This window comes from Perissodus microlepis, chromosome 16 (assembly GCF_051167445.1).
Source record: "Perissodus microlepis isolate ML-2025 ecotype Zambia chromosome 16, ASM5116744v1, whole genome shotgun sequence".
Taxonomy (NCBI): domain Eukaryota; kingdom Metazoa; phylum Chordata; class Actinopteri; order Cichliformes; family Cichlidae; genus Perissodus; species Perissodus microlepis.
Genome location: NC_140476.1, coordinates 28307353 through 28333246, shown reverse-complemented (window position 1 = coordinate 28333246; position 25894 = coordinate 28307353). Strand labels below are relative to the sequence as shown.

Genomic DNA, 25894 nt, shown 5'->3' with positions numbered 1-25894 from the left:
TTTACATACCTTGTTGGGAGGATAAAAAAATCAAAATGTTCCCACACAGGGGAGGACATCCTCCTCTTCTTAGCTGGCTCTATTCTCTCCTGACTTTCTCTCCTCACTCTCATAAACCTCCAAACTCTCTCCAAACTCTCACTAACCGCAACTCTCCATCAAACACCCACATTTTGAATGAAGTCTGAACATTGTTTATAGCTCTGTCAAAGTTCGAACCACTTCATGAATCAGTCACGTGGTACAGCCGGGCAGCGAGGCTTCGGACGTCATCATTTTCAGCTCCTCCCATAAATGAAGCAAGCCTCGATACGCGCATCGCGGAAACGCCCGTCCATTACTCGACACAAGCTTCGAAGCCTCGATACAGAACGTCACATCACTAGTTTTGGGTCCTTCTCATCAATTCATACAGTCTGCCCTCGCCAGACTGTGACAAGAACAGAGTTGGACCCAAAACAGACCCCTGAGGCACACCACAACAAATTGGGGCAAAGGAAGTGGAGTATTGTCCAATAGTAACAGAAAAGGACCTCTCTGATAGCTATTTAAACAATGATAAAACTGTGCCTTTAAGACCAACAATGAACAACCTGGGTTGTTCTGTTGTTTAAACATGGCAAATAATAAAAGCTTCTCGAAAATAGTTAACACACTGGACAAAAAGATGTGTTATCCCCTTGTGCTGCAAATTTTCCAAAGTGGAAAAACCTGGACGTTATGCAAAACATCACAGGAGAAATGTAAGCTATCAGTTTCAGTCACGTCCATCATACAGGTACAGTGAATACTTTATATTTTGCTTCTATGAAGGTCAGGTAATTAAACATCTTAACTGTCTGCAAAGATGTTTTAACACAATGGAACACAATGTGAAGATCAAAAGCAGTTAGTTCCCTGTTGATTTAATTTTAAGTTTTGGTAACTTTTAGGTGAAGGAATAGGACCAGTTTGATGTTAATGTAACAGCAGTGTGCAACTTACATGACAGTACAACAACTTTTTCACTATTATTATTATTTGTAACATTTTGGTTTTAATTACTTTATTGTATCATATACATGTAAATGCAATGCCATTAAAATACAATTGCTGTGATGAAACATATGTACTGTGTTAATAAGACGTTCTACATTCATTGCAAAAGGAAGTTATTTTCTTGACCAAAGAGCTACAAATAAAATCAGTCAAGAAAAATATTTTTCTCAAGGTCTTGTTTTATATTTATTCAAGAAGGAAAAGGCTAATCACAAATGAATGCCATTTTACTAACTGCATTACACCTTTAAATCATCAGAATATGATGAAAAGGATTCCTTGGCAACTGTTACACAAGAGTGTAATCGTTCTGCTATGTTTTTGTACCAGTCAGTGAAACATGACAGACTGCTGAATTAGTGGAGTTTGTGTGGATACTACTACCAGCACATACTGGGTACTGTGTAATATGGATGTATGTCACTTATCTTCACATGAATGTATCTTTGAGATATTCTCATTGTGTATTCCTTTTGTTGTCTTAGATATTCTTTATTTCTTATTACTGAGCTGAAGAAGTGGCAATTTTGTCTTTTTGACATTCTCAGTCATGCCGCTGGGCAGGGAGGCAGCATAGACACCCAAGTTTGTGAATGCGATAACTTGAGAACAAGGCGACGTAGGATTTTGAAATTGATACCATAGTTGTGTCTACCGAGAGGCTGAGCGGTAGCACTGGTGGTCACCATTATTTTTTTACAAAAAGCCAACAAGATACTGAATTTGCCTACAGGATAAGAATATGTAACTACTGCTGAATTAATGTTCAGATATCATTTAACTGCTGTAGCTGCTCCTGCTGGTAACACTTTAAACTTTTAACTGACTTGTTTGATATGTAAAATCTGAATATTATATTAACACAAATACCAAAGACTTTAAGTGAATGTTGTGGTTTATATCTTTGAAATGTTGTGAAGCAAAAGCACAAAGGTGACCAATTTGGAAATGCTGAAGTAAAGTGCAAGTACCTTTATATGACAGCAACTGTACTTAATTACATTCCATATGACATACATTTCAAATTAAAAATGCAGCCTACTTAGCCTCTAAACCACAACATACCAATAAGATATCACTACAGCACAGAGAGGCAAAGACTGAAAGTAAATACATTGAACAGCTGTCACTGAAAAAAACAGCATCAAAAGTGGAAGTGATTATATGAAATATAATTAAAGTGTAGTGTTCAACACTATGTAACAGCATGTAACATGAAACAAACTGTTGCTAGGGTTACCAACCACTGGATACAAATAAAGAGTTTTGTTCCCAAATTGCAAAGATATGACATCATGGATAGTGTCACATCATAATCATATGACTGATTATCTGTTCATCCCATATAAATGTATTATCCTTATGTTCTGCTCTGAGGATTTCACCGTGTCTTTAAATATTTTTTTCTGCCCATTTCTTCTTATTTCACTTTCACATTGTCATTTCGTATCTCTTTAAGTATTTTATTCTTCCCCTGTGCTAATCCTCTGCTCTTCCCCAGCTTACAGGTATCCACTGTGGTTCATCCTGTGCCTGCTGAATGATGGAACAGAGCTCTATGCAAGCGTCCTGTAGGTCATCGTTCACCAGGACGCTGTCAAAAAACTGCTTGTACTTTGCTTCAATCGGCTTTGATGTCTCTTCAAGCTCTGCAAAGTCTTCCTCCTAAAACGACATTACTATTACTGTCATTTTTAAATAACATTCCTTCTTTTGCTTTTCTTTTTCATAAGCAGCCTCTCTCTCTCTCTCTCTCTCTCACACACACACACACACAATTTTTTTATGCTCTTACTGAGAAAACTCTGGTGATGGCATAATTGGTGATGATTCGAGCATCTCTCCGAGTTTCCCTGAGTCTGTCTGGGCTGGGTGGTTTGATGAAAATTACATAGGGTTTAAATTTCTTGGTTCGCAACAGCTGGATGCTCTGGAAATAAAATACTATATTAACACCAAAGCTTTTTTAATCATATGCAAACAAAAAGCTTCACAGAAAACTTAGAGACTGTTCAGAATAGATGAAATAAGTGAATCTGTGTTAAATGAAACTCACATGGGGCTCGGCGTCAATGATACACATCCGCCCTCGTTTTAGCACCTCATCAATGGCATCAGTGCTAATTCCATACAGCTGACCTTTACTCTCCCCATATTCCAAAAATCTGAACACATGTACACACACACATTCATACATCCACACGTATGAATGTGAAAAAAACAGCATACAATTATAGTTAAATAAATAATAAACTTCTATAATTTCCTAAAATTTGAACAAAGCGCCCCAAAAATCATGACAATCAACACCAAGAACATTAGCAAAATTTATAGTAAAGGAATAAAATCTTGCCTGTGGTTGCAGACCATGTACTCAAACAGTTCTTTGGTAACAAAGTGGTACTCTCTACCATTCTGCTCCCCTGCTCTGATTGAGCGAGTGGTGTCTAGAAGAACAGACCAATCAGAATGTTTATATTAATAATTAGTCACAGTGAAAAGAGCAGTATAATTATTAGGGGTGCAACGATACTCGTTTCGACATTGAACCGTTCGATACAGTGCTTTCGGTTCGGTATGCATATGCATCGAACAATACAAAATTTTTAAATTTATTTTATCAACTTTCCTTCTGACGATGTTGTCTGTGTTGAGAGCTCAGTGGATCTGCGTTCGACTACTCCGCCTAGGCTGCACTGTCGAGCGCAGATCCACTGAGCGCAGCGCAAGCTAGCAAGACAGAAGCTAAGCTCGTTGCAACATGGCAAATTTAACCTCCCCCACCCTCATTCAGATCTGGCCTTTGGAACTATTTTGGTCTTCATGTGAAGTATGACCCTGAAGGTAAGCGCGTCATGGACTAAAGTAAAACAGTATGTCGGATGTGCCACGCAATGCTCAATTACATGGGTGGGAACTACTGCGTTAGCGCAGTTTGTTTGTTAACGTGTTGGCGCCGTCCAGCCCCACACACGGGGCGATCCGCGGTAGCTCGTTAACGGAGATTTACTGTGTTCTGGCGTTAATGTCATTTCAGATTAACGCTGACAGCACTAGTGGGAACAAAATGAATATGACTGCACATTTACGCCGACATCATCCTAGTGCAAAGACAAGTGGAAGCAGACAAAAACAACAAGCACGCATGCTACAAACTTTACCCGAGTCATTTAGGCAGCCGTTAGCACATGATTCTCCTTATGGGGACCTGATATGTTTAATATGCTGCTGAGAGTATAGCCCAGAAGAAGCGTATAGTATAGCTTTTATTTTGGAAAGAGCCATTTCTCTGTAATAAACTCTCTTTTCCAAAGATGAGTGATTTCTCGATCAGATAGATTTATTATTTTATCCCTTTGTTGTTTCAGCAACATTAAATTTAAAAACTGTACGTTTGAGTTAAAATATCTATTTATAATTTTAATAAATAACAAATTAAAAAAGCATGAACATTTTTTTGTATCGAAAAAATATTGAACCGTGACACCAAAGTATCGAACCGAACCGTGAATTTTGTGTATCGTTGCACCCCTAATAATTATGTAAAGCAGGTAAAATCACTTTCATGACTTTACTACCTCCTCCGCTATTGAGCTAAATAGTTTTTTTTCCAAGAGTGTAAAAGCCAGTAAGTCATGCTTCTTATCTGGAAGTCACAGGACACTTCTCATAAGTAATTATACCAAACTGGGCTCAACTGCAAACCAACAGGTGACTTCAAATCTCACAACCATCTTCACACACAGTCCATGATAATATTCCAGATGTTTAAAAACAAACAAAACAAAAACATATATTTCTTTTTTTTTTTTTTAATGTAGAGCCCTCTTTTTATTGTCATTTAAAATGAGAAGAACAGGTTCATTTGATTTCTGTAGGAAAACCTCACACATGTTAAGTAAAAGGCACATACGAGGCACTGGTCCCTGGAATGTCGAAGGATTCAGTTTGATGAGTCTCTTCCTAAGTTCATTTACTCCAACTCCTGAAGCACCTGTGCAGAAGAACAAATAATCGACTGGTAGGAATCTCCTTCAGACTTCCAAAGATATACATACAGAGACGGACAAGAATGCTGGAGAATAAACCTTTTCAAACAAGGAGAAAACAGCAGGTGCTGTTAACAGTAGAAGTGAAATGATTTCAAACATTCTCCTGATACAAGGATGAGACCAGTGTGTTGAACAGTACATAAAGTAAAGCATTATTTATTGTATGTATTATAATTAGATAAGTACTTAATTCAAAGGACTACTGTACTTCTGCCAGCAATTCAGTGTTCAAGAAACCAGTGAAAAATCTAAGCATACAGAGAGGCTTCTATTACAGAGGGTCTCAAGATCAATTGATAATCTCAGATTTTGTTAATCTTTACTCTGTTCAGCAATTTTGTGCTGCAGTTGTCTTTTGACATGAGGTGGCAGGTCTATTTGAAACACTTTACCGACATTTCATAATTTCAGGGTCAGCTTGGAGGCAGTGATTGATTTCTCATGGAAGCATTCATGTGTTATTAATGTAGCTATTCATCTCACCAACGAGGATGATGAGGCGGTGGTTCTCCTGAGGAGGGCGCTGGTACAAAACCACTTCCTCATAAGGGGTGGACAAAGCATTGGTGTTGGGGGAGCAGGTGGTGCACGACTGTCGTCGCTTCCTGTAGGAAGTCCTCTTCCAGACACGGAAACTTCGACGGAAACCAGCTGGTGAGGTTAAAGAGCACTTTTAGTTTCGCTTAATAAACTTGACACACTTCTCCTTATAAGGTTACCAAAGTTTAGAGACAGCAGTAAAATGATTTATTATTGATAATATATATTTTCTATAGATATGATTTCATTAGTTTGTAGGAATTTATTATTAAATAATAACTTGTCTTATTAAATCCATCCTTCAGTATAGATTTTATTATCAGTGCTACCCACAAAATGACTACTTAAATACTACCTAATTATCTGAATAACATATGTCTTACCCAGGTAGATTCCATCAGTAACATCAGATTCAGCTTCATCTGAAGGAAAGAAACATTCAAACTCCTAAATTTATCACCAGGCAGTACATTTCTTCTTTTTATTAAGTACAGAAACAAGTAAGCATTTCTTTTTATATGTATTTACTACATTTTATTTTTTGTTTGTAAGCCTGACCTTAATTTTCATGGTCATATTAAAAATGCACCTAAATTACTGCCATTTAAAATTTTCATTAAAATAATTTCATCGAATTATGACTCGGAATAAACAAGTACATATACAAAAAGAGTCTACGCTGCGGGACTGTTTTGATCACGCGGACTGGGAAATGTTTCACGTGGCTGCTAATGACATTGATGAGTACACAGACTCAGTCATTCATCAGGAAATGCGTGGAAGATGTCGTCCCATCCAGAACAGTTAAATCATTCCCAAATCAAAAACCCTGGATTAACAGAGACTGGACTACCCTGGACTACAAACATGCACATTACCAACTCCGGAAAACGATCAAAGCAGCCAAACATGAGTACAGGGACAGGGTGGAGCAACAGTTTGACAACCCTCGGAGTATGTGGCAGGGACTAAACACAATCGGAGACTTTAGAGGGAAAACCAGCACACCGCAGACCACGGCCTCTCTGTGTGAGGATCTAAACGTATTCTACGCTAGATTCGACACAGCGAACACCATGAGACTAGACAGTGTGCGCACCGCGGATGACGTCAGCGCGCACACTGTGTCTGAGGAGGATGTGCGGAAGTGCTTCAGGAAGGTGAACGCACGCAAAGCTACTGGTCCGGACGGGATTCCCGGCCGCGTCCTCAACAAGTTCCAGTAGTACAAGTTCAACAAGGTCCGCGTCAGGTGTTGAGGAACCAGGGCACCCTGACGAGAAGTGGGCTACTGGAACAAGAAGGCATCGGTGGGCAAGAGACGAAAACAAGGCGTTGTTGGAATGCTACTACGCAAGTAACCCTGGCGGAAGGGGTTAGATGAATAGGATGAGGGACCTATGGATTCTTCGATACCCAACATCCACAATGACGGCGAAACAACTAGTAGCTCAGTGTTCCAACATTCGAAAGAAGGGACTGCTCTCACAGCTAGAGATTGATGAGGTACAACATAAATGCTACGGCAAGGGGGAGCCAGGACGCCAGGTCAGGGGGCCACCCGAGATTGGGTACCAAGCCCCAAGTGCGATAGGAAAAGGATCGTTGAGTGCGAGAGGAACTGACCTGAAAGATAGGATCATGGCCAAGCTTGAAACCTGGACCCCCCCGTAGCCGGTTACCAAGATTACGTGAAGTACCCTCAGAAGGTCTGCTAGATGATGTTAATGCAGCACTACGGACGATACCTACAGCCACGATTACCGACACTAACAAGCTGATCTACAATACGGCAGCAGTGATCAGTGAGATGCTTGGCTACAAGTTGAACAGCCACAAGGGGCAGTACCCTCCATGGAGAAGGAGGCTAGAGGCTAAGATCAAGGTAGCACGGAGGGAGGTTAGCCAACTATCGGAGATGCAGAAAGGCGCGATGAGGAAGGTGCCTAAGAAGTACAGGAAACTGTCCATACCTGAGGCCATGGAAACTGCCAAGCAAAGACTCACAGCCTTGGCCAGCCGCTTGAGGAGGTACACCAGAGAGATAGAAGGCAGGAGAATAAACCAGCTGTTCTCCACAGAACCAGCCAAGGTGTACTCTCAGTGGCAAGGGAGCAATAAGAGAACAGCTCCACCAAGGCTTGAGACGGAGCAATACTGGAAGAGCATATGGGAGAAGGATGCAACCCATAACGGCAATGCTCAGTGGCTAGTGGATCTGAAGGCAAACCACAGCGACCTCCCTGAACAGGGTCTAGTAACCATCACAGTGGCAGATATCCAAGAAAGGGTCTCCAGTATGAAGAGTTGGACAGCACCAGGCCCTGACATGGTTCACGCCTACTGGCTGAAGAAGCTGACTGCACTCCACGAGCGCCTGGCAGCACAAATGAACCAGCTGCTAGTTGACGAGAGACACCCGGAATGGCTAACCGAAGGCCGGACAGTCCTGATCCTCAAGGACCACCAGAAGGGACCGGTCCCCTCCAACTACCGACCAATAACCTGCCTCAGCACCACATGGAAGCTCCTGTCAGGCATCATAGTGGCTAAGATGAACAGGCACATGGGTCAACACATGAGCGGGGCACAGAAAGGGATGGACAAGAATACCAGAGGCGCAAAACACCAGCTACTGGTAGACCAAGCAGTCAGCTGAGACTGCAGAACCAGACTGACCAACCTGTCCTGCCTGGATTGATTACAAGAAGGCCTATGACTCAATGCCCCACACCTGGATCCTGGAATGCCTAGAACTATATAAGATCAACAGGACCCTGAGAGCCTTCATCAGGAACTCAATGGGGATGTTGCGGACAACACTGGAGGCCAACCTCAAGCCCATAGCACAAGTCACCATCAAGTGCGGGATCTACCAAGGAGATGCTCTGTCCCCACTGCTGTTCTGCATAGGCCTTAACCCCCTCAGTGAGATAATTGACAAGACTGACTACGGATACCGACTACAGAATGGAGCAGTTGTCAGCCACCTCCTGTACATGGATGACATCAAGCTGTATGCCAAGAGTGAACGAGACATTGATTCACTGATCCACACGACCAGGATATACAGCAATGACATCGGAATGTCGTTCGGGCTGGAGAAGTGTAGTCTGATGGTAACAAAGAGAGTGAAGGTAGTCAGAACGGAGGGGATCAAACTACCAGAAGGCAACATTGCAGACATAGAGGACAGTTACAAGTACCTGGGGATCTCGCAGGTGAATGGTAACCATGAAGAGGCCGTTAGGAAAGCTGCAACCACCAAGTACCTGCAGAGGGTAAGGCAAGTCCTGAGGAGTCAGCTGAACGGTAAGAACAAGATCCGGGCTATCAACACCTACGCCCTGCCCGTGATCAGGTACCCTGCTGGGGTAATAGGCTGGCCAAAGGAGGAGATAGAAGCCACTGACATCAAGACAAGAAAGCTCCTTACCATGCATGAAGGGTTTCACCCCAAGTCCAGCACCCTGAGGTTGTACGCTAAGCGGAAGGAAGGGGGCCAGGGACTGGTGAGTGTCAGCACCACAGTCCAGGATGAGACAAGGAACATCCACGAATACATCACGAAGATGGCCCCAACTGACAGCGTGCTCAATGAATACCTCAGGCAGCAGAAACCCAAGAAAGTGGAGGAAGGCGAGGGACCATCATGGAAGGACAGGCCCCTGCACGGTATGTACCACCGGCAGATAGAGAAGGTGGCTGATATCCAGAAATCCTACCAGTGGCTGGACAAAGCTGGACTGAAAGACAGCATGGAAGCGCTAATCATGGCAGCACAGGAACAAGCACTAAGCACAAGACCCATTGAGGCTGGGGTCTATCACACCAGGCAAGACCCCAGGTGCAGGCTGTGTAAAGATGCTCCAGAGACAATCCAGCACATAACAGCAGGGTGTAAGATGCTAGCAGGCAAGGCATACATGGAACGCCATAACCAAGTGGCTGGCATAGTGTACAGGAACATCTGTGCCGAGTATAACCTTGAAGTCCCGGGGTCAAAATGGGAGATGCCCCCAAGGGTGATGGAGAATGACCGAGCTAAGATCCTGTGGGACTTCCAGATACAGACGGACAAATTGGTTGTGGCTAACCAACCGGACATAGTGGTGGTAGACAAACATGAGAAGACGGCCGTAGTGATCGATGTAGCGGTTCCGAATGACAGCAACATCAGGAAGAAGGAACACGAGAAGCTCGAGAAATACCAAGGGCTCAGAGAAGAGCTCGAGAAGATGTGGAGGGTGAAGTTGACGGTGGTCCCAGTGGTAATTGGAGCACTGGGTGCAGTGACTCCCAAGCTAGGCGAGTGGCTCCAGCAGATCCCGGGAACAACAGCGGAGATCTGTCCAGAAGAGCGCAGTCCTAGGAACAGCTAAGATACTGCGCAGGACCCTCAAGCTCCCAGGCCTCTGGTAGAGGACCCGAGCTTGAAGGATTGACCACCCACAGGGGCGAGTGGGGAATTTTTTGTATATAATACATATATTTTTTTGTTTGTTTGTTTTAAATAATTTATCTTTTAAACTAGCACTGTTCACATGAGGCACAACAGTTTTCTGCATCATTTTTATGATAATTTGTGATTAGTTTTTTTTATTCATGTGTAAAGAATTTGTTGTTTGGTTCTCTGTCACTCTAAAGTATTGATGAGAAACTTAATAGACATAAATATGAGAAAAAACCCCACTAAGAAATAGCAAGGAACAGCAATGAGTGTCATGCAATCAAAAGGTTGCACTTTTTACACATTCATCACTGGACAGACTTACCTACCAAAATTTATTTCCTCCAGATCTGAAAAAAAAATAGTGACATTCAATGGGTTGTTGAATAATGCATAGCTTTCGTATATAAAAACTAAATATTTAAAATATATACGAATATGTATTTATTATGTTCACCTGTTATTGCATGTTTCTCATCAGAATTTGCAGGATTTTCCTCTGGAACAAAATAACAGAAAAGTTAGTTAAAGCTTATTTTCACATACATGTAGCTGGGTTTAAATATACCAACAAAGACAACATACTGTATGGCTGAAAGGCACAAAAAACTATGTTTGGTTGAAAGTGTTAATGTGACAGACTGTAACACAACATAACACACTTCAGTTACTGTGAACGGAGCAGCCTGGCATGATCTTAGCTCTTGTTTCTACCTTTGAGATCTCTGAGAAGATGAAATAAGCAGCTGCAGAAGCAGCTTAATTAACACTGCAGTTCAATTGGTGATTCATGTGTGAGAATGGTTGTATTTCTCTCTTTGGCAGATTGGTGACCTGTGGATAGATTTCTCATAGAATTCTCATCCTATGAAAGCTGTGATTGACTCTGGATAAGTATGCATGCATGGATAGCTGGTTTTGACTACAAGATATTCCCTAACATGACGAACAAGTGATGTTTGGGAGATATTGTATACCAGTAGTATGGATTATTGTTTCTGTTAATAGTCTCAGAGACCTCAATTATAATAGTTTTATTCAATGATTTAAAAAAAAAAAAAGTCTTCTGTGGTTTCTTGTTTTTGTTATTGGTAGTTTATTATTAGCCTAAGCGACACCTCTCTGTGTTAGAAATGAACTGACAGGTTAGTGCAGATAACAGTAATTAGTGCTGAATAATAATAAAAAAAAAGGTGTCATCAAAACAAGCTAACAAACAAGCACACTCAGAAAAATAAAATGAACTAAACTACGACATTAAATGACTATTATGGATGATGTTTTACATGTCACACCCACCGTTAGCAGTCAGGGTCACTGAGGGCAGCAGGGTTAACAGAAAAAATAAACAGCCGTTAAAAGCATTGCTCATTTTATGTCACAGCAGGTAGAGATTTACACACAGGTGAGAAAAAAAAACTTTTATGCACACACTGACATAAAATAACATATTATTTTTGTAGTGACTGACTTATCTTTCAAATATTTTAAAGACTAAAAAATACATTAAAAGTGCTTCATGTAATCACACTGGTTTGTAAAACTTTAGGCATTACTGAGAAATATCCAAGTTACAAGCAACTCTGCAATAAATGTACATATTGTGGTGGACCACTAGAGGGCTCCACTCACACCCAGTGTATAGGAAGTGTGTTCCTGTGTTTTGTGGCGCGATATGCACAGTTGATGTTGGAGACGAATAAAGAAGGAGTGAGAACTGAGAGCTCTGTGTCATTGATGCTTACCTCCACAATATAATATATAAACCATTAAATAAGCACACGTTTAATAATAACAACCATGATTCCTCACGTGGTCTGATGCAGGTATGAACCTGTAAAGGCTGACACCACCATTGTTCCCTCTGTTTACTGTAGAAAGAGAAATAAATTGTTAAATGCAACCAATGTATTAGAGTCTTAAGGTAAAATCATGGAGCCAAACTGCAAAGATATATTCTTTCTGACATTATTATAAGCTAACTTTACCTAACAGTGTTAAGGCTTTGCCATCAGTTAAATGTGCAGAATAAAAGTGATGTAGCTCTTTAAAGTTACTTAGAATTATGTTATAAATGTTTTCTTACTCTCATAATGTCAGATCTGTAAACTAACCGCTTCCTCTGGCTGCGGCCTGTAAGTTCGTCATATCTTCACAGTATGTGAGTGCGTCTCACCTCTTCAGCATGCTGGCAGAGGGAATCAGACCAGCGCAGGATGTAGCACAGGGCAGTTTCCTGGCTTGCCACCACTGTCCATCTGACTGGTCAACCACCTGAAGAAGGTCTCCTCTGCTGAATGCCATTCCTGCATCTGGACATGGGATGGAAAAATCCTGCAGAGGGCAGTAGTCTACCATTGCCCTCATACATACCTGGAAGACAGACATATAAACTTTGTTTTTTTGCAGATTAAAAAATAAATTAATCAAAAAGTGAAACATTAACAGATGTACTGAGGGAAATCATGTTTTTAAAGCTGGAACACCAGCCTGGAAAATAACAATCAGTGAATCATGTCAGTAATTGTACAGGGATTTTCCTGCTTATAAGTAAGTTTAATGTCAACAAAATGTGCTTTTACTAAAGTGATACTGGAGGTAAAGTGATAAAGTGTGTGTTTCTTACTGGTGTCTGGCTGAGGATGGCCTGAGATGGATTTGGAATGACTTTAAACAGGATAGTGCCTTGGGAATTGGCCTGACAGGGAAAGTCATACACAAGAAGTAAACATGGTGAGAATTATTTTTAATAATCAAATGTACACACTTTCACCAAGCATGTTGTCATACTATCATTTATACATATTATTAATACTATAAAGCTTGTGTTTAACATTTTCGTTTTCTTTTTTTTTCTTTTCTTTTTTTTTTATTTTTTATTTTTACTTTAAATGGCTTTTGAATGAGGTGGTAAAAACTGCCTTTAATATTTCTAAAATTTATACAATAGCATTGATAATAGTATTTTCTTTTTAAAATGTTTTTCTTATTTTTAGCAGATGCTGATAACATACCAGTATATGGATGACCTGTTCTGGTTCCAGGCCCACCACTGGGTTTCCATTTACCTCCACTAATAGGTCTCCAGGATGTAGAAGTCCTGATACAGCCAAAAACCCATATTTATTAAGACATATTATTGCTATGTGTGATGTTTTCATCTCTCACACGCAGACATAAGCAAAAATGCACATGCAACACACACACACGCGCGCGCGCGCGCGCACACACACACACATGCACACGCTTTCATATCTTAGTGAGGACATCTCATTGACATACTGCTTTCTAGGGCTGCCACAAACGATTATTTTGATAGTCGACTAGTCACCGATTATTTTTGCGATTAGTCGACTAATCAGATCATCATCCATTGGACGTAAAACGTACAGCTTATTGCACCAGCAGCATCTGCTCTTATATAACTATCATTAGCTTACAGCTTTAAGTGTTTAAGGTATGTGCTAACTAAAAATAAAGACAAAATGATAGTTTATTAAATTTTAATTAAATTTGCAGATTGTTTCGGTGAAGTTTAATAAACTCCTTGCTATCTAAAATATAACAGGAAACCGGAGTATATTCTCGAGCATCTCACACTTCTGATAATCAGCTGTCTGCTTGACGTTTATTCAGCTGTGTAAAAACTATAACTTTAATCTCAGCCAAACCGATTTACTCAGGAACAAATAAAATACTAAAAAGCCAAACAATAACATTTTTAAGTTATCTAAGTGACTTGTATCATGTTTAACCTGAGTAGCGAAAGACGGCGGTGGGTTTGAAAACGATTTGCCGGCAGGCCGGTGTTCTCACGGCTCTAGTGAGCCTTGCCCCCGGCTAGCTATCGAGCTAGTGGGTAACAGACGTCTCCGAAAACGTCGGAGCGCTTTTGAAAGTATGTGGTGTCTTGATAAACTGAGCACATATTTGAAGTTTACACAGCTACATTCTCGCCTGAAAATATGTTAAACTTTATGTTGTGACCCAAAAAGAATAATAAGAGTAATATTAAAACTAACTAGCTGCCGCCATTGTTGTAAACTGAGCTGGGCCGCGCTATGAATTCTGGGACACAGCTTCTTCTTCTTCGGGGTTTAACGGCAGCTGGCATCCTTGTACATGCAGTGCTGCCATCTTCTGTTTCAGTCCGTTATTACACTCTTAAATCCTACTACTTATTCCTGCATCTTTTGGGATCTTACAAAGCTTCAAACGTAGCGTCGACTATTAAATTAGTCGTCGACGATTTTAATAGTCGACGTAATCGTGACTAGTCGACTAATCGTGGCAGCCCTACTGCTTTCCCTAACCCTCAGCCTAAACCTAACCATAACCTAATTGTAACCCTGACACTAAAACCACATTCACCTTCAAACTCAGACGGACATTTTTTTATAAGCAACTGTATAAGTATAGTGGCATGCCAATTTTCTGTCCTCACAAAGCTGTCTAAACATGTAACACACACACACACACACACACAGAGACACTTAAAATACTTGTATACCACTGCGGTCAGCCAATCCTCCATGAATCACCCGGGCAATATAGATATCTCCCGTCGCCTCATCCTTTCTTATAGTTGCACCCTAACAGATAGAGAGTTGTTCAAAATTTAACAACAAAGTAAAAAGCAAGCAAAAATAGTGACAAGAGATCTTAAGGCAAAGGCAAAATGTCTTCTAAGATTAGCAAATGGAAAATTTTGACTAAATTAATTTTTAAATGTAAATTTGTGAGGAATATTAATATACACACTAACATAATACACCCAGCAGCTGAACATACATTCAACGCAAAACCACACAGTTTAGTGCTGGTGGTAGATCAAACTTAAATAGATAACTAAAGGGTTTTTTTCTTTATATTTTAATGCTTGGGCATTTGATATTAACTCATTACATTTTGCATTACATCAAAATATCATGGGGACTCTAAAGGTAAACACTATCAACACAATACTATATCCACTACAGGCCATTGCTAGAAGCAAACTGGTAGCAAGGGCTCATGAAAATTAAGGATAACTTTAGTAGTCCTGCAAATTTGCTACCATAGTTTTGGGAAATGAAAATGCTAAATTATTTAAAAAAATGCAAATTGCATAAGCTCCAACCAGGCGCTAAAACAGTGCTCATGAAAATGAATTTTGATGTTTCTATACGTGGAATACTGTAAAACTTCTTAGGTGTTTCCACAGGGTTTTATTGCTGTATTTGATGTGCAATAGATACCACGTAAATGTACAAACAATAACTCAAGATGAATGCAGTTCAACATGTACAAAATAATCCATAGCAAATATTATTAAAAATAAATTTAACCCTAAACACTTTCCTCCTTTTTTGCTCAATGTATATTCAGACCATCATAGTTAAGAACCCAAAATAATAAATCAGAGGTGATGAAAAAAATGAAAGCTGTCATACTTTCTAAGAATAGTTGGACTAGATGAAGAAAATAAGACAGAAAGAAATTGCTTTGTACCTTTATATTGTTTGCTTTTGTTCCTTTGAGTCATCGTTTGAAAAATCGAAAAAGTCTTCAAATTAAAAAAAAAAAAAGTCCATATGTTGTTGTAGCTGATATTTCTTTTTAGACTAAAATATTAGGTATTTTTGTCACTGTCACAGTTTTTCCAGTACAAATGCAGCAAAGAGATGAAAAGGTTTGTTTTTAGTCTAGTTACTCTTTCTTTTTCTTCTTCTTTGTTTTTAAGCAGCCTGTACTCTTACAGTCTTGTTGGTCCTCCACAGGAACTCTTGAAATGGTTCCAGTGTTGAACCTCACTTGTCCATTATTACCACCCCTACCTGCCCTCTGAGGAGCTGTCACCATCCTTTTGGATCCACCATTAATTTGTGTTGGACTCCTAGATGTTGTAAAGTCATCTGCACAAGAACTTGTGGATGAAGAAGAGGAGAAAGTAGTAGAAGAGGATGGTGAGAGTGGGCCTGGGTATGGTATTGGAGATTTGCGGACAAGTTTTAGAGATAACGAGGAAACCCTTGGAGGAGGTGAGGGTGGATATTGTTGTGTCTTTCTCTGTGGAGGAAATGACTCGAGGTGTTTTTTGGTTACGATTAGCCCCTGAAGCTTGTCCACCACCTCGGCAAGCAGGTTAAGTGCCTGGGCGTTTTCTTCCACGCTGTCTGTGATCATCTCTGATGCTGCCACCATCCTCTCACCAAGTTGGCGTACATCCTGACTATTGTGTTCAATACTGCTGGCCACCATCTGAACAGTGGACCTAAGCTCTTCCACACTGCACTGTTTCTTGAGTTCAGCAGGCTGATTATGGTGTCTTGATTGCTGCTGCTGCTGCTGCTGCTGCGCATTTTGTTTACGTTTTGATATGTTCTGGCATTCATTGTGACGAGGAGCTGCAGCGTAGTGGAACATTAATGGATGATTTAAAGACTCTTCCTGATGTGTGTTATGAGGTCTGGTTTGAGTGGTTTGACAACCATCTCTTCTGGCGATAGTGCTGACCCCTTGTTCCTGAGTACTCCTTCTAACTGCAGGACTAGAGGGAGCAGTGCGAGATCTAAGAGGGTTCATGCCACGAGAAGAGGAGGTCCTTCCAGGTGTGGGGATATTTTTTGACTGTCCTCCTGTAGAATTTTTTTTGTACAACACAGGAGAGTTGGGAAGGCTAAAACTGTAAGCTGGGACTGGAGGAGGTGGGTATGAGTAGTCATCACTGCTCTCTCTGGTTGAAGCACCATCTTTCCCATTGGGTTTGAGTTCCTCTGAAAATGAACCACCAAATAAATTTGCAGTTCAAGAGAACAGAAAGACATTAGCAAACTATGTCTGAAAAGAAATGTAATGGCAGGAAAGCCCAAAAGACTTATAGACTGCCAGATGATGGCAGGTTCATGAAGAAATGAACACTTGGTTGCACCGAGGAATGACACCAAGATAGATGAAGTGGTTGTTGCCTTTCATTGCCATTGCTAGACATATGAAAATATTTGCCCAGAAAATAGCAAATACTAGAATGATTAGATACAAGAAGGAATGAATCCTCGATTATGATTAGTGAAGGTACTGATGGATGGCCTGCGTTTCTATGATATGTTGCCATTGTTTTTTATATTCGATGGCTTAAATACAGACAAAGAATGATCAAATGAAAATGGTCAGATGATTGGTGATTGTATGGACTGTCATCATCTGTTCTTCCTCCTCTTACCAGTGCAGGTAGCAGGGTTCAACACAGAGGGAGCTGACTGATTGAGTCCTTTGTTCCCAAGTTTTACAGTTGGCAAACACAAATAGCAACTTCCTGTGGATTCATAGCGAGGGAGAAAGGGATGGGACCTGCCGTCTTTATGAACAAGGGGAAGCTTTGCTTCACTTTCGGGCACTCTGAGCTCCTCCCCTGACTGAGCTCTTCTTGTAGGGATGAGGCGTTCCAATGTAAAGCGGTGCAGGCTGCTCCAGCGGCTGTGAATTTCTCCTACACTCCTTCTACACTCTTCTCCACTCTTAATGAATGAAAGATGAGAAACGTTGAGTTTTTAGGGTTTAATAGAACATTTTAAAGTTAACATAATGTAATTTATAGTTAAGCAATTTAAGACTTAACTACTTTATGACTAATCTGAGGGCACCCTGCAAGGCTACCTTCAGATTTGTCATCGAATCTATGAAGTCAACAAGCCATCTTGTTGACTTCATAGATTCTGTTTAACAAAAGTGATCATTTCTGCATCCCTATCTTCCAGGAATATATTACTAATTTGTTTGGTTTGTTTGAAAATGTAATCACTCTCTGGATTGTGCTTATAAGCAATGTTTTTTGTCATTTTTCTTTCAGAGAGTTTTGGACGACATAGATATTGAGACTAATAACGCCATGTAAATAGAAAGCTAAGCTACCTTAGCTGATCTAAAACAAAAAACAAGGACAAAAAATGACAAAAACACATTTATGTATATTTATAGGTTTCTATAGCTGACAGTTAAAAAAATACTAGTAATAGGTCATCAAAAAATTATTGTTGGATGAAACACTGGTCTTGAATGATTCATTCATCAACTCATTCACATACTCTCAAAGGACCTTTTGGTCAAATTATTCTGAGTAGTTATAATTGAAAAGAGAAAAGACGGATTCCTGACATGGGTGACTGATTGCACTAAAGCTACCAGGATTTTTAACTCCTTTTACTCCTTTTACAATTTAAAAAGGAATATATACTCATAGGAAATATATACATAAGGTCCTTCGTGTAAACTCAAGAACTTCAAAAGAAACTGTATTTCTGAGCAAAAGTTTACATTTATGAGGAAAATGCTTATGTCTTACCAGAGGCTGGTTGTTCTTTACAAGACACACAATCCTCATTGCCTCCTCATCCTCTGGTATTTCATCAGGCAGAGGGGGTAAGACAGGCTCATAGTCTGACTGTGCAACACTGTCATGAGATGACAAGAGAGCCTGATATACAGAGAGATAGATAATCAGTAATGGGTAACCAGAGACTTCAAATATAAGTTAAGAAAGGCATGCCATGATGAACATGGATTCTAAAATGAATATATAAAACGAATCTATATATCTATATATATATATATATATATATATATATATAGATATATATAGATATATATATATATGTATTAGGGGTGCAACGATACACAAAATTCACGGTTCGGTTCGATACTTTGGTGTCACGGTTCGATATTTTTTCGATACAAAAAAAATGTTCATGCCTTTTTAATTTGTCATTTATTAAAATTATAAATATATATTTTAACTCAAAAGTACAGTTTTTAAATTTAACCCTAACCCTTGTGCGTGTTTTTTATTTTGACAGTGAATGCGCACCTGCGGACCACTTATGTGCACCCCTGGTTATATAGCTCATCATATCGCAGCCACAGAAATTATTTTGTCCATGAAACCATAAAGCTGCACTTTCTTTTTGCCTTATAGTCTGATTTGTCATAACTTTTCCGTTTTGTGGTAAGCTTTTCTTTGGCTGTCACTTCTTCACCCTGACCTGTCTTATTTGGCTCAGCAGAAGTAAAATATATATCCTGCTGCTTTTACACACGCACTCACACAACGCTCAGTGACTCTATGCGTGATCAACCTCTCACATGTTTAAGCTTGCTGCAGGAGATTTCACTTGTCATGTTTGCGTAGTAAGCTAACGATTGATAAGACGATGTCAGAGGAATTGGTGCGCAAATTATCATCACTCACCAATCAGTGCTGACGCTCTCTATACACAGTTCGCGCGATTGCAAAGTGAAAGCAAAAAACAAGCGCAAATTCAAACGCGATTTCAATATGTCACATATTGACAGTGGCTCACCGATGCCAATGACATAATTACCCAGCTACATTTCCGAAAGAATGCAAAAGCATTGACATATATTTTTCCTTCCTACAATAGCCCGACGGGCAGGGCAGAGATAGATTTTGGTAGCCCGACTGGAAAAATCGCTAGCCCCAGGACGTCGGGCTAGCGATATTGCGAGCCCTGTATCTGATTGAGGAATCACTCATCTTTGGAAAAGAGAGTTTATTACAGAGAAATGTCTCTTTCCAAAATAAAAGCTATACTATACGCTTCTTCTGGGCTATATTCTCAGCAGCATATTAAACATATCAGGTCCCCATAAGGAGAATCATGTGCTAACGGCTGTCTAAATGACTCAGGTAAAGTTTGTAGCATGCATGCTTGTTGTTTTTGTCTGCTTCCACTTGTCTTTGCACTAGGATGATGTAAATGTGCAGTCATATTCGTTGTGTTCCCACTAGTGCTTTCAGGTTAATCTCGTTGAAATGACCTTAACGCCACAACACGGCAAATCTCCGTTAACGAGCTACCCCCGATCGCCCCGTGCATGGGGCTAGACGGCCAACACGTTAACGAGCTAACTGCGCTAACACACTAGTTCCCACCCATGTAATTAAGCATTGCGTGGCACATCCAACATACTGTTTTACTTTAGTCCATGACGCGCTTACCTTCAGGGTCATACGTCACATGAAAACCAAAATAATTCCAAACGCCAGATCTGAATGAGGGTGGGGGAGGTTCAATTTGCCATGTTGCAAGGAGAGCTTAACGTCTGTCTCGCTAGCTTGTCCTGCGCTCTTCCTTCTGACGATGCTGTCTGTGTTGAGCGCTCAGTGGATCTGCGCTCGACAGTGCAGCGTAGGCGGAGTAGTCGAACGCAGATTCCCTGAGCGCTCAACACAGACAACATCGTCAGAAGGAAAGTTGATAAAATAAATTACAAATTTTGTATTGTTCGATACATATGCGTACCGAACCGAAAGCACTGTATCGAACGGTTCAATATCGATACGGATATCGTTGCACCCCTAATATATATATATATATATATATATATATATATATATATATATATATATATATATGTGTGTGTGTACCTGGATATGAGGTGAGCTCAGGAGGCTGCACAACTCTCTAGCTGGAGCTGAAGGCTTTTGAGCTGTCAGTACTGCAGTTATGACCTAATGAAAATTAAGAAGATTCCTGAATTAGATGTTAAATTACATTATACTGGCAAGACAGAATACCAGACATATGTAAAAGGAAAGCAAGAGACCTAAAAACACTTATTTCTATGGAAATATTACCAGAAGAAACTTTAGATTCAGACATAATTTTAATGACTTTAACCACCTACGGCCCGAACTCTTCCAGAGCATGCATTTTAATTTCTCTTTGATATTTGGGCATATTGGGACCCGATGAATGTAAAAACAAAGGATTACCAGATTTTTTTTTTTTTACCCTATTTTTGTTTCTAAGAAAAATGAGAGCCACATATGAGGATATTCATTTTAAATTTCGATAGAACAGTAGCAGCATAATGTCCTCATAAGTGGATATCAGGCCCTTGTAGAGCAAATCTGAGTATTTTGGTCTAAATAACCCAAAGTGTGATGTCCTAATATGTGGACGCCAGGTCCTAGGAGGTTAAAATGACTTATCACAGTCATCTGGTCACTTGATCCACATCCTCTAAAAACTTTTTCAAAAAGGAAAGGTTTAAATCTAAATGTAAATGTAGAGAGGGTGTCTCCTGTTGTGCTTTGTATTATTTACAGAAAGCAGCCATGTTCTGGTTGGTTTCTGTATTGATTACATTATCAGGCTTACTTAGTTTTAATTTTGTTACCTTTTGCAAGATGCAGGATTAAAATTCCAATTGAATCAGCTGTGATAAAGTGATATTTTACAGAACACTAATGACTGATATTTAGGGATCTAAATATTTCGTCTATGGCTGCTTGTTTGTTGTGTTGTATATATACACACCTCATGTGAGAGTCCTGCAGCATAAGGCAAAACGGGGCTTGGTGTCAGTCTCTGGAACTTTAACAGGCACTCATAAATCTGGAGACAAAGCACCAAATGATAACTTTTAGTTTGCAGACAGATGGTAGGTGTGTGTCTTTTACTCCAGGACCTTTGAATCATGTACCTTCAGCAGGGCACAAAGCCACGGTGCACTCAGTAGTTCATGCAGAAGCTGAGCACCATTAATGTTCCTGCTAACAGCTTGGTCAACATCCTTCACCACACTGGACAGTACCACACTGACACCTGAACACATGTGCATAATTTAAAAAAGAGAAAAACAAATGATGACATAGGGAATTAGGGAAGACACAGGGAATTCTTGGTAAATGGACTGGTAGTTATGCACCATCTTTCTACACAGCTGAGCGCTCAAAGCACTTGCAACTAATTCATCAAATTACACACACAATCATATGGCACTTATGCCTATGCAGCAGTTCAGGAAGTGCAAACTGGACTCCAACCAGCTGCTGACCTTCTACCACTCGTTCATTGAGAGCCTGCTGACATATATCACAGTATGGTACGGCAGCTGCACTAAGGCGGATAGAGTGAGGCTTTAGAGTGTAGTCAAGGCAGCACAGAAGATAAATAATCGTACAAATCAAATATTTGCTTTAACAAACTGGAGACACTGCTATCCAGTACAGATGCTGAAGTGATCCATACGTAGCTAATTCAAGTTGGTTAGCTTGGGGAACAAATTTGCATTGTTGAAATGTTGACATTAAAATGTGGTTTAAGTGCTTAGAGTAAAACCACATTTCCATATTACTTTATTTCACATTGGTACAATAATATCAGTGGAGAAAGTTTTTTAGTAATTGAAAAATAAAAGTGCTCTCATATTGTCCAAATTTGGTTTGATTACTGTATTGTTCCAGTGTTTGCGTAACTGTCTCTTTATCTTTCACTTGGTATTGTCAGAAATAGTTAGAATTGGGGCATTAAAGCTGGGGTACTGCATGATTAATTACACTTTGACTGACAGATTCCAATGAATGTTGCCTTTAATATCACAGCAGATGTTTGAGGTTTTACATTTCTCCTGGGCAGAAGGTGAAAAGCCGACAGAACCAGACAGGATTAACATTATAGAGAAGCCCTGACCCTTCTTTTATAATAAGTCTTTTCAAGTAAGCACCTACTCATGACTAAGACAGGTGAATTCAAGTCTACTGAATTTGTCTGTATACGTGTATGTGCTTCTCACCATCCTCCATTGCTTGTTTCATGGTAATTGTTCAGAAGAGAATGAAAGGGTTATTCCACTGAAAAGATATGGAGAAAGAAATAAAAAACAGATTTATGTAACAACCTCATGTTTTACATATTAAAAATAAAACAAATCTAGATAATTTAACAATCTTTAGTTAGTACCCATGTCATTATTAAACATAATTCAATTCATGTTGTGTGTGACTATCATCTTATTTTATTACAACAGACAAAGAAAGATGACACATTTACATTTTCATTCCAAAAGCATTTCACCTTAGGCAGAATATCAGGTTGATCTTCATGTTTTCAAGGCATGAAAACACTCAAAATTACTACTTGGTATGGATATAATCTTCAGAGTTTGGAAGTTATGGCTGATAACCATGATTTTAATTCAAAATTGATCAACAACACATCTTGATGCCCTGGACAATTTGACTGCAGCTGGATAAAATGAGTAGTTTTTAAGTTAATTGTACTTCAAAGTTAAGAGTCTGTAACTTTTGAGAGATCATAGCAAAGTCTTACTATTATGATTAAATGTTATGGCTGTAGAAAATAGGTGTATCTTTATACCATGTTGTAATACACATTCTACCTCAAATGGTGTCCAAATAACTAACTTAAATCATGCTGTGATTATTTTTATCTTTTATTTTTATTGTGTAGTTTTGGTCGTTATTAGGGGTTACTTTGAATAAATACAGAGATTACAAATAAAATGTTAATGTTAAAATTTATTTTTAAAAAAAGAACAACAAATGATCAAAATTGCAGAGCAATGTTTAAAAATTATGTTCCTTTGAACAGCAGAGAGGGAAACAATGAATGAAGTGAATGTTTTAAATGCAGCTTATGCTACTTTAGAACTTCCTGTTACAGCAGCAGGTTACTAAATGTGGACCTAATTTCAGGTTACGGCTATTCTTCAGCTGCTTATATCGGCTCAACTTCCGTTTCCACTTACACTGTCCGGGAAGAGCTTCCATTAGTCATGAAACCTTGGGTTCTGTGAAACTCGTTACACAGTTTCATGGAACTTCTTTTGGACTATTTCTGTTGGTGTCGCTTATCAATCATGTAAGATACATATTATCATTTAAAAAATAAATTGAATCCAGACCTATATACACCAGGGAGAACTTTGTTGCTATGCTATTGTATATAAAATATGCAATATTTTATTGTGTCTACATTATCGCCAGGAGGGTCCCATAGTGGATGGCAGCATTTATTAGTATTTCTTTGTGAGTATTCTGTATGTGCGTAAATCCTTCATCCCTCATCCATTCAAGTTCTTGGTATTTCAAATGCTGTGCTACTAAGCAAACACAAAAAGGCATATAAAAAGTACAGTGAGCAAATAAGCACTCAGCTAAAAGGACAACTGTAAGTAAAGCCCCATAGAGCAAGCAGGAAGGCTGTATATGCTTAGTCTGATTTTTTTTAATCAATTGCACTACAAGAGTCAGAAGTGTCAAAAAAGGTAAACTCACATTCCCTTCCTGTGGTCCAATTGTTCAGTGTGGGATTTCTCAGTTGAAAGGAACCAGTAGGGCGAGTGTGTCAGAAGCAGTCAACGCCAACAACATGAATGTGAGTTTACTACCAAACCTGAACTGACACTAATCCTCTCTGACCCGACTTAATCCACCAACCACCAATCTCACTCCCTTGCGCTGTCTCCTGCTCACCCTTCTCTCTTCCCTGTTTGCTGATTTTTGCAATATTTTAAAAAACATTTCGTTATCAGCTTGAAGTTTTTATCGCTAACCCTGTCAGTGTTCCCATGTCCATTTTTATTCTAGTTCCTGCTTTCTCGTTGTATTCTTCAGCCATCCTCATCAACTCACTCTCTCATTCACTTTAAGTAAGTCATCAAATCACAAAGCTTCTTAACTCTTCACTGCTTTTAGCCCCCCCCCCCCCACACACACACACACAGTATAATCACACATGTTTGTATAGCTGTCTTTGTGAGTACCCTTTGTGGCATAATGCATTACCCTGCCCTTCATCTTAATCTTCCCTTAATTCCAAATCAAAGCCTAAGACAGAGCCGAAAGCCTCAAATAGCCATGACAAGCGGCAGGTTTGTCACGATGTGAAGATCAACAAAATGATCCTTTATCTTTAATGTCCTCATAAGCGGAACATTGGTCTTGATTCTCACAATAACTGTTGGCACATACAAACAGCAGGTCAGCAAGCCAACCAGAATCAGAGTGGCAGCAAAGAATAACAGTACTTCTGGTGCATTAAATCCCACTGCAACATCTGGGTGAGGCCAGCCTGTATCTGCTTTGTGTATGTGTGTGTTGGGGGTTATTGCAGGGTAATGGTCACTGGGTCACCTCCTCCAGGATTATTCTGCTTTCTGAAGGATCAGTGGTAGACAAAAACACAAAGAAAGAGAGAGAGGACATATAACAAAAACAGATGCAAGAAAACATGGAAAAGTAGTACCATGTTTTTCCAGCAATTCTTTCTCAATATCTGACCAGCTACAGTTCTTTGCAAAATTCACATAACAATACCCACATTAAGTGATCAAGTGATAAATTAAGTGATAAATTAGGAATATAGATTTCGTGTCATGACTAGGATAAAGGGAGATTATTAGGGCCATATAAGGGCCTCTGTGATTTTGACTCAGTGGGTGTGGTCTTGCTGTCTGTCCAGTCTTAGACGCTGCCCTTCTTTACAGCTGATTCTATTTAGCAATTAGGCCGGAGTACTTAAGTCCAAGGAGAAAAGCATTCCCGTACCAGAGGAACTTTTTGCTTTGCATGCTGTTAGGAGGATGTGTGACTGTTTACGCTTACTCTGTGAAAAGTTTGATCATTTAAGCTTCTTAACTTACTCCATTGTTTAGTAGCTAACTTATGTGTTTTCTTGCTTTTGATGGTTTTGAAAACTCTGTTTTCAGATGTTTATAGAAAGGGAATGCTACACAGTAGTGAATATGGCCCTGTCCCAAATTTCTTGAGACTTGTTGCTGCCATCAGATTCAAAATGAGCTAATATTTTTCATGAAATTTGGTAAGCACTGTTACCTCACAGCTAGAATTTCCTGACTTCAATTCCAACATCAGGCCGGGGTCATTCTGTGTGGAGTTTGCATGTTCTCCCTGTGTTTACGAGGGTCCTCTCCGGGTATTCCGGCTTCCTTCCACAGTCCCAAGACATGCAGTTAGTGGGGTTAGGTTAATTGGAAACTCTTTTTTTTT

At 39.7% G+C, this 25894-nt stretch overlaps 1 protein-coding gene across 3 annotated transcripts; it reads right to left on the bottom strand.

The window, feature by feature from the left end:
- Positions 1–459: 459 nt before the first annotated feature.
- LOC146371127 (MAGUK p55 subfamily member 4-like) lies at positions 460–24282 on the bottom strand. 3 transcript variants are annotated; one of them, XM_084908069.1, is made up of 21 exons: positions 24161–24282; positions 22657–22714; positions 21565–21686; positions 21399–21476; positions 20504–20587; positions 18401–18532; positions 14591–14672; positions 13095–13180; positions 12707–12778; positions 12257–12453; positions 11893–11951; positions 11380–11397; positions 10538–10579; positions 10410–10430; positions 6014–6052; positions 5574–5741; positions 4952–5032; positions 3392–3485; positions 3095–3203; positions 2834–2968; positions 460–2703 (listed from the first exon to the last, which is right to left on the bottom strand). In XM_084908069.1, exons 2-21 carry the CDS (start codon positions 22676–22678, stop codon positions 2518–2520), a joined length of 1827 nt encoding a protein of 608 aa, XP_084764195.1. In that variant the 5' UTR covers positions 22679–22714; positions 24161–24282; the 3' UTR covers positions 460–2517. The 3 variants fall into 3 exon arrangements, 2 of the variants coding, with proteins under 2 accessions (XP_084764195.1, XP_084764196.1); XM_084908070.1 differs by lacking the exons at positions 20504–20587; positions 21399–21476; positions 21565–21686; positions 22657–22714; positions 24161–24282 and adding an exon at positions 20075–20234; XR_014797172.1 differs by lacking the exons at positions 460–2703; positions 2834–2968; positions 3095–3203; ... (8 more) ...; positions 12257–12453; positions 12707–12778 and adding exons at positions 15571–16835; positions 17282–17576 and having other exon boundaries at positions 13162–13180.
- Between the last annotated feature and the right edge of the window lie 1612 nt (positions 24283–25894).

What these genes read in the sequence shown, in the direction of transcription:
- LOC146371127 (XM_084908069.1), bottom strand. Translation starts at nt 22,678, where the DNA reads ATGAAACAAGCAATGGAGGATG. An exon ending in CCGCCTCATCATCCTCGTTG is followed by an intron (nt 5,033 to 5,573) that starts GTGAGATGAATA and finishes TCTTCTGCACAG; the next exon opens with GTGCTTCAGGAGTTGGAGTA. An exon ending in TCATTGACGCCGAGCCCCAT is followed by an intron (nt 2,969 to 3,094) that starts GTGAGTTTCATT and finishes TTTTATTTCCAG; the next exon opens with AGCATCCAGCTGTTGCGAAC.